Source organism: Anarrhichthys ocellatus, unplaced genomic scaffold (genome assembly GCF_004355925.1).
Source record: "Anarrhichthys ocellatus isolate YVR2014 unplaced genomic scaffold, GSC_Weel_1.0 scaffold2, whole genome shotgun sequence".
Lineage (NCBI taxonomy): Eukaryota > Metazoa > Chordata > Actinopteri > Perciformes > Anarhichadidae > Anarrhichthys > Anarrhichthys ocellatus.
Genome location: NW_022280032.1, coordinates 2,560,902 through 2,570,185, shown reverse-complemented (window position 1 = coordinate 2,570,185; position 9,284 = coordinate 2,560,902). Strand labels below are relative to the sequence as shown.

General features: G+C 40.5%; 1 protein-coding gene across 1 annotated transcript in view; it reads right to left on the bottom strand.

Annotated features, from left to right (window-relative positions):
* Positions 1–6,001, bottom strand: part of LOC116389831 (alpha-1,3-mannosyl-glycoprotein 4-beta-N-acetylglucosaminyltransferase C-like) — a 26,206-nt gene extending 20,205 nt beyond the window's left edge. Inside the window, exon 1 of the mRNA XM_031858809.1 lies at positions 5,484–6,001. Within this exon, the coding sequence (XP_031714669.1) occupies positions 5,484–5,694 (211 nt within the window). The 5' untranslated portion in view covers positions 5,695–6,001. The remainder of the gene's footprint in view (positions 1–5,483) is intronic.
* Between the last annotated feature and the right edge of the window lie 3,283 nt (positions 6,002–9,284).

Below are 9,284 nucleotides of genomic sequence, written 5' to 3'. Positions count from 1 at the left end.
GAGAGAGACAGGCAGACAGACAGTTAGATGGACTGAGTGAGTGGGAGAGAGAGACAGGCAGACAGACAGTTAGATGGACTGAGTGAGTGGGGGAGAGAGACAGACAGTTAGATGGACTGAGTGAGTGGAAGAGAGAGACAGGCAGACAGACAGTTAGATGGACTGAGTGAGTGGGGGAGAGAGGCAGACAGACAGTTAGATGGACTGAGTGAGTGGGAGAGTGAGACAGGCAGACAGACAGTTAGATGGACTGAGTGAGTGGGGGGGAGAGACAGGCAGACAGACAGTTAGATGGACTGAGTGAGTGGGGTAGAGAGACTGGTACCGTCTGCTTTCTTTGAGAAATGAGTGGTCAGATTTAACATGGAGTCTAATGGATCAGTTGGTTGGAGTTCATGTTGCTCTGTGGCTCTTTGTGCCAAATGTGTAAGTCCGTTGGATTCCACAGACATCTGTGTGACAGCACAACATTTCCAAGCTTTTTGCCATAAATGGTGTATAAAGAGTAAGCATTGTGGGAGCTGGAGCAATTTGTTTGGAAAAAATCACAGAAGATTTTCCTGCTCTGCTCCACTTTGACAGTTAAGCTCTCACTCTAGCTCTTAACGAGCCGTGCAATACACACCCATTATAAAATCTGAAACAGACCCAAAATTTTCATGAAACTTAATCTGTGACTTCATGAAAACTGTGATAGCTATCAAAATGTCCCTTTGGCTCAATAAAGTGCAGCGTTTTGTCTACGTTTTAAACTTTGAATCATGTTTCTACGTTAATGTACGGCTAGTCAATATGGGCCCAAAGTTAAGTGTTTTTTTTGCTCTCTTCACGCCGAAACCCCATTCAAGTGAATGGGGACATTTTGCTCAGTTTTTGGGGATTTTCGGTAAAGCCGCTTGGCAAATCTCTCCGAAAAATAGATAGCACACTATTCCCGATCAGGCCGCACGTTTTGATGTATTTTTCACGCCGCTGTTGGCAACGATGTGTGAGGAGAAGCGCGCCAAACTTTTAGATAAACCTGATTATTATTATTATTAGTAGTAGTAGTAGTAGTATGATTAAGCCCGATGGATAATATACAGTGTGCTTTGGCACAGGCAGTTTTACTGCCTTGTGCCACAAAGCCACACTGAATAAGCAAATAAAAGACTAGCAATAAAGACAATCTCCTCTAGTGTCTGAACACAACGGGGACTTGAGTTTGGGCCTCTGATCGTCTTCTATTCACTAAGTTCTCCGACGTCGGTACTTCCCGTCCTCTTGCAGACACACATGACTTTGTCATAATTACTTTTCGCCAACAGAGGTGAGAGCGGAGATTTGAATGATTAGACACGAATGCTCACTTCTCCTCATATCTGATGCGATCGTACATCATCGTTTGATATTGTCCATAAAAGTTTAACCTTCACTGTGGAGGAGGAGATGAACCCATTCAACATTTGTCCAAACATTCAGGAATATCAATTATGACACTAATGAACTGAAGATTATCTTCTTTTTTCATAATATCCCACAATTATAAGCAGATTTATTTTTGGGACCAGATTAGTGCCTTCAAGTGCAAACCCAAATCTGAATGTTAAGCAGCTTAGCATTATGACATCTCTGTTGAAGGATGAAGTTGCTGTTTTGTAGAAATGATGGGGTTTTTTTTTCGCCGGTTCATAAATCTGCACAAAGCTGAAGTCACTCTGCCGTAGCTCCTCACTGGGTTTAAACAGTCAAATGTCTTTTAGGTCCTAAAAAAAAAAAAAGAGGATGAATGTTGTTTTACAGGAAGCTGGAAGCTCCCTAAATGTATAGCTTCTACCCATAAGAAGAGGGTTTCAAACCACAGCTTTGATCTGATTTTATTGACTTGACTATTCTTGGCTACATCTCTGCCAGCGCCAGACAATTCTGCAAAAAAGAATCAATAAAAACACTCAATAAGAGATGATAGCGAGCAGAGTTTGTGATCTTTTTTCCCCGATAGAGGACATAAAGACACGTCCGATTGCACGGTGAGGTTTCCATTTTTTAAGAGCAGGATTTATTGTGAGCTTTGAAGGCGTTGCTTTTGATTTGCTCCATTCAACTGTTTTTATTAGAGCGAGGAGCTGCAGCACAGTGATTTTAGCTCCACGCTTTCACAAGGTTTGGGTGTCCTCTAAATGAAAACTGAAAGAGTTCCCTCTTCCAGTTTCCACTTAGAGACACTGACCTGTTCCTCTCTGCAGATACAAACGCCTTTAACACCGCCGTCTCTTTTCTATTCACCGCCATCTCTTTTCTATTCATCTCTTCTGGTGACACGAGGAAACAAATAAACATGTGAACACCTGGGTTTCTCTGCCAGGACACAATCACATCGAGTGTCTTACAAATTCATTTGAAGTGAAGTTTTATTTTGCTGCAAGCAATTCAAGCAATGCTTTATCAGCAATTCATCACGGTGATGTTTTATACATGCATGCAGGTTCATCCTGTTTGAAGGGTATCCTGCTGCATTGTGATTTGTCTCACATCATTGCAGTTTATAGGAGAAGTTGTTTTCTTGTACAACCATAAAATTAATGATTAGTACATTGATACAAGGTCACATTATATGAACCACCTCCTCATCTATGTTCTCCACCGACGTCTTAAACTATCAGCAGCTGTAACCTCCGATCATGCGGACACATTGTGTACGTCTGTTGTTGAAGCCGTGCCTTTTTTGGTGAGAGCACTTTTAACATCATTGGACCCTCACCTTGTTGTGAGCTGCAGAGACATTTTAAACTAGATTATATCATAATGATTAAGGGTCATTTTAGCACTAAATCAAGATGAATTGAATGAATGAATTCACTGCAGTCTGCCGTCTCTTTTGTGCGATTTTCTACTGTCTTTATGTTGTTTTACTTTTTGCTTTTCTCTCAAATCAATCATCGAACTACAAGTGAGCAACCTTGCTGAGATAAACACTGATCAGATCAAACAACAATTCATTTCGTACCCTAAGAAATCATGTGATGTTTTACTACAATAAACAAGTTTTTTCTTTCAAAGGAAAAAAAGCCTCAATAATGACAAAAATCTTAATACGCTCACAGAATCTCTGTAATCTCTGGCCCAGCTTTGTCTTCGGAGCACCTCGCTCTTATCTCTCCCTTTGACACAAATTGTTAAAATGTCCGTGAGCAAAAATCCTAATAACAATTCTGCAGACTTTGAGGAGGCTTATTGCAGCCGCGATGCACTTCAGAGGAGAAAAATAAGATTCTGATGAAAGCAGAAGATGCGTCTCTATGGACTTAAAACATCCGCAGAGAATACGACTAAAACTGAGCAAAATGTAAAGACGGACGTGGTTATTAAAACGCAACAAAAAGCTTTGAAATAAGACAACACTGCTGTAGACCTGTGAGTTTATCACCCTGACTGGTGGCATTTGATGAAAGCTTTAATGCGAGTCATGCACTCAGATATGTGTATTTGCAGGATAATGAGTGCTCCCGTCGGTAACAGGCCGGTCAGTGATGTCTTGCTCTGCCCATTGAGCTACACGGCACAAGCAGTTTTTTTGGCACCGACATGAGACGTGGAAGGGATTATGTGCTCCACCTGCCAACACAGTCTTTTGATGAGAAGCCAGGTAATATCAGACTATCTCCATTAATACCAGCAGCTCCATCTCGTCTTGGTTGCCGTTGTCTTGCAGGCCTCCCCTCTCACCGGGTTGTTATCTAGTCTGAGGGATAATTGAGCCTTGAGGGACTGTTGTAGGCTTTCCTCTTCTAAGTTGTCAAAAGTTGGAGGGAGGCAGATCAAACGCCTTCGAAACGCTAATCTAGCAGAGACAATAGACGTATTGTTGGAGATGTTTTTCCTTTGACTCATCTTGCACTTCGAGATGAGAGTCCACTCAAACTCAGGGAAACAAGTTTACAAATGTGCAACTAAAAGGAACAACATTAGAGTTTGATGCTGAAATACATTTAATAAATTGAGTTTAGTACATAAGTGACCATTTATTGGTCAATTCATTCATTACTCAATTGCAGAAAATGTATCAAAAACTATTTTGATAATTGCTAAATTGTTGCATTGTTGAAAACTGTCTTTTGCTTATATAAGTAATCAACAGAGGAAGTTTCATGGTGATATCTATAAGGTACATTGTTGATGCCTTAGTCACCACACGCCCTCCACTTGGCCTTCACACATTTTGAAAATAACAACACTTACAAGTTCCTGGGAATCAGCATCACAAACAACCTCCATCTGTCACATCTCCATCCAGGTGAAAACCCCCCGATTAACGACTGTATTTCCTGCGCCAAGTGCTTTAACTTTAAACTAACTTTTACAGAAGAGCAATAGATCTCATCCTGAATGGAAGCATTACAGACTGGCATGAGATGTAAACGGCCCAGGACAGGAGGGCTCTACAGCGGGTGATTAAAACCACCCAGAAGATCATTGGTACCCATCTACAGAGCATCAGTTATATTGGTGACAAGAGGTGCCTGCGAAGAGCCCAAAGGATATTTAAAGACTGTTCACCCTGGCGTTACAGAAGTATAAACAGACTTCAGAGCAGCTTGTTTCCTCAGGCTGTGAGACTCCTGAATTCATCCTCCAACCTATAATATAGTTGTTGTTTTTGTTGTGCATTTTCGTATGTAGTAGACGTTTTCTCAAAATGCGTTTTTTCTCAGACTCTGAGCCAGAAATCTCTACTTCAGTAGCTCTTACATCCTTCCTATCTACGTATATTCTGAAGGTTTTTACAGTTTGTTCATATATTATGCATGGGCTGATTTACAGAACATTTAATTCCTAAAATATGGTGAATTTTATTTTATTTTTTTAATGGTTGTTGATAATATTTTGTGATTCATGTCGTGATAAAAAGAGATTTCCAAAACCCCCTCTTCAAAAACCTTTGACTCTTGGCTTTATCCAATGTTCAGATTTCTGCTCTGGAAATATATACAAATTTACACATAATCAATAAGATAATGCCTCATTTGCATATCTAAACATACATTTTCAGAAAACTTTTAAAACAAAAAATAATTGTCTTGATGTAAGTAACACACTGGGTGAGTTTCAAGGCGATATCTATTCGTTAATTCTTTATATTCATCTGAGCCGTCTCACCGTAAGCTGTTATTTCCACAGAGTTCTCTGTAACTTTCCTTTTGGGAACTGATAAATAAGCAAAAGGTTTTTCTATCTAAAAAAAACATTTACTCCTTTTACTTCAGTTTGATCAGAATCATATCAAAAGTAAAAGAAAGTACAACAGAGCTTCTATGAATCAGTCGAATGAATAAATCAATGTATGCCGCTGTCATACCTAAATCACCATTTCAACACAAAGTGTGATTGTGGACTGAAACCGAGAAACGACACATTTGGAAGAAATGATGACGCAGACTGATAAGCGGCGCTTCTATTGTAAAAACAGTCCTGGAAAAGAGACCTTGACAGCCTTGAACTCGTACCTGTTTGCCGATGAAGTGGTAAGGTAGCTGTCCAGGTTTCTTCTGCTCGGTCGGAGGACTGGCATAGATCCGTAACGACAAAATGAGCCTGGAAAGAAACGAAGAAAAAACAGAACGAACAAAACACTTTACAGTGACGCATTTTGTTGTGTAACTCAAAAGACTGTAATGCCTTTTCACCCACACATCCTCTAATGAACTGTCTGGTCATTGGAGACAGAGGACTGCATGTTCAGTCAGACTCTCACAAACACTACATCTGTGTTGAGACGGAAGGAAAACGGCATCATTACCGTCCATCTCTGAAGAAAAGTGTTGTCTTGTTTATTGCAAATCTGAGCTACTTTCCATCATCTGAAGACAAACATGCACATCTCTGCATCTGCACTCCAGCATGCACAACATGTTTTACTATAGTGTTCCTTATGACAATAGCATAAATATATTTTACATTACATACAGAGAAATGTACCTAAACACCAGGGTTATATATATATGATACCAATACATATACTCATATCTTTTCATCTTTATACATTTATATATTTATTTATTTTTCTAACTCGAATTAGAAAGAGTATTATTTTTATTATTCATATTTATAGTAATATTTATTTGATTACTAGCCTTTTTAGTCTCACACCTATGCTACCCTGCATTTACTAATTGCATTTGATAAATAATAGAATTTAGTTTGGCTCCGTAAAGCATTGTCCTTTAGTCATACTGTAATATACGTCATTTTGAGGACAAAGTTTTAATTTTTTTAACATAAATAGCACTATATGATCTCTCTTTCTCTGCAGTGCATAGAAAAAACAGCTGCACAGTAAAGTGAGCACACGCAAACACGGGTAATTCACTTAAACACGTGACTGACAAGGAGAGCAGTGGTTCAATAAGGCCGCCCCGCAAAGTGTGTCGAATTCTCCTTTTTCTAACCAAGTTGGAGAAATTCGCAAAATAAAAGAGGAAATAACGAGTCGCTCAGGAGGCGTCAACCCCCGAGCAACTAGTGGCAAATCTCAAACTAATTTGTTGGAAGCAGCATCTGCTTTGGTTTTCAGGTCAGATTAGATGTAACTAACATGTTATGCTGTGTGTGCCGGTCGCTCTCGGTACGAGACGCTTAATTGCAGGAGTGACAGAGAGTCTGGTTGTTTCGAGGCTGCAGCCTTGATTAAAAAAATATATATTCTGGAGCGAGCAGATGGCCGCGTAGACTTTGCTCGCTTGTTTAAAAGTATGCAGTCCACCCACCTTCCGAATATCTCACACTTTATGAGGGAAAAGCTGAAAGGGAGACAGACTTCTCAAGGCCGAAAAAATAGGAAGACACACTCTCCATTGTTCCAAAATGCCAAATTGAAAACGATCTTTCAATGTTTTTCTGTGTGTTTTGTTAGTGATGAGAAACATCAATTTTGTTTTTGCCAGATGGAAGGTAAGTGTGTCGGTACCGAAATGACTGAGACCTGAATCTCCGAGAGCATGATTTGTCTGGAGGTTTACCAACAACATTGAACAGCTCTGAATGTGCAACTCTGCTCTCCTTGAAAACAACAACATATATAGCTCACTTGTTTTTGCTAAAGAAGCATAACTGCGTCCCGAGGTTTGTTTACTGCCGATGTTTGTGCAACATTTTACAGAACAGAAGCTGTAGAGAGCTGTAGTCGAGGTGGATGCTGGGTTCAGGTCCTGAGTCTAGTCTGTGGTCAGCTTTAGGCAACAACAACACTTTTGTTGAGGACGGTTAGGTTTGGAAAAGATTGTGATAGTGGTTAAATGTATATGGTATATAACTCGTCTTGCCTCGTGCTCCAAGTTCAGTTTTCACTTTAAAGAGCCACTTAAAGGGGAACACCACCTAAAGTAAGAATCTGTGTCATGATGTTTTTTTGGCCCAGAAAAGTTGAATCAATATTTGTGAACCTGAGTTATTCAGAAACCGGAGGAGTAACAGCCAAAGCGTTTTTTGAGAAGCCTCTTCGACGTCTCACGGAAAAGATACGCTTCCATTTTATTAAACGTATCATTGCACACCGACGCCTCTGACAGAGAGCCCCCCCCTGCGTTTTGGTTACACTTCAAGTCACGTCGCTTTTAGTGAAGCGTAATCTGCACAGACAACTGTTTGAATCACAGGCCTAAAACCACGGTGGATTCCGTCCCCCAGAGCCGACACGAAAACTATTTTGGTTCAGAAAATGTCTCCCGTCAGTCAGCCGGGTGACGGCAGACGTGCAGAGACGTTTACTGAAGACGGAGTCGGATGAGAGGACGCTTACCCACCGCTCCCGTCTCGCTTCCAGTGGGGATTCCCAGTAAGTCTCAAACTTGTGACGTCATCGAGTATAAAGCCTGGAGCTGATCCACAGACAATGAAAGGGAGACTGATACACAGAATGTTTTTTGTCTTTTTTACACCCAAATGAGCTTTATTCTATTATCTATTGTAGCGTTCTCAGTTCATTAACAGAACATGTATCTGGATACTCAGAACATTCACCTGGGTGCTCTAAGTGTCACCTATAACAGCTTTTGGCTGCTTTCGTAAATCCAATCCGTTTACTAATATTTTTACTGTAGGAGTAACATGTACGAGTTTTGAAAGTGGGCGTAATTCCCCTTTAACATCGACTGAAAATATTGTTTTTGCTGACCTCCAGTGGTTTAACTCCTCAGCTTGCTGCACTGATGTAGAAGTGTACTCCAGGGTGTCTCAGTACACCGTGACATCACCGCTGTGTGAGCTTCTGACCACACGCGACCAAGTCCCTAAACATGACCATGTTGATAAAGACGACACTGAATGTCTCTCAAAATATTTCCGCCGTTGCAAATTACTTGCATCTAAAAATGTAATGATGCAGTTTTTTCTCTCCCTATACTGATAATAATACCTAAAATCATGGTATTAGTAGACCTCAAGTCTGTACACCTCGCTGTGTATTATACTTTAGGCAACACGAGGGCGGAGATATGTGTGGTGCTATAAAACGAGTTGTGACTGAATTTCTGTAACTGATAGCAGAAACATAATTGCATAATGACAGAAGCTTTATTAAATGTGGATTGGTCACGTTGTGGATACGGTGCCAACACACGGGGAAAAGACCAACACAAAACACAAAAAACACAAAACAAATCTTTAAATTCCCGTTCACAAAGCAGATTTTGAGTAATCTGGCTTCTTTTCCTCACAATCATATAAGTTTCGTGGTCTGTGGCGAAAACACAGAGTGTTTTTGTCCCTTCATGCAGTGAAATCTTTATTTTTCCAATTTAATTTGTGCTTGCTCGATAGTTTCGACATTAACAAAACGACACTGATTCGCCAGCCGACCCGCTGCTGCATAAGTTGTTAAATGTGTTTACTAGCTGTGTCGTTTTCCCTCCTCACATTGTTTCTGCTTGTTTATCGATCCTCCAGTGTGAGATATTTCCCCCAGCTGCAGCACTGAAACTTTAATATGATCTCTCCAATTTAAAGGAAGGTGATTAAGGTTTTTGAGGCCAAGGCAGCAAGAAAAAAACATCTAAAAAACATCTCTCTCTGAGGTCAATCTAAGTAACAGCCAGTCTCCTTTATTGATTCCCTGCATCAAGTCCATACCAATCACAGCAGAGAGGATGCAGGTAAAGAGAAGCCGACAAATCAATGACAAGGATTTCTAACAGATATGTGGAGAAGGCCTGTGTTGGGGACTATTTTGTGGGCCAGCCAACAAAGACACAAATATCCTCTGGAGTTGTCCTTGAGAGAGAGAGAGAGAGAGAGAGAGAGAGAGAGAGAGA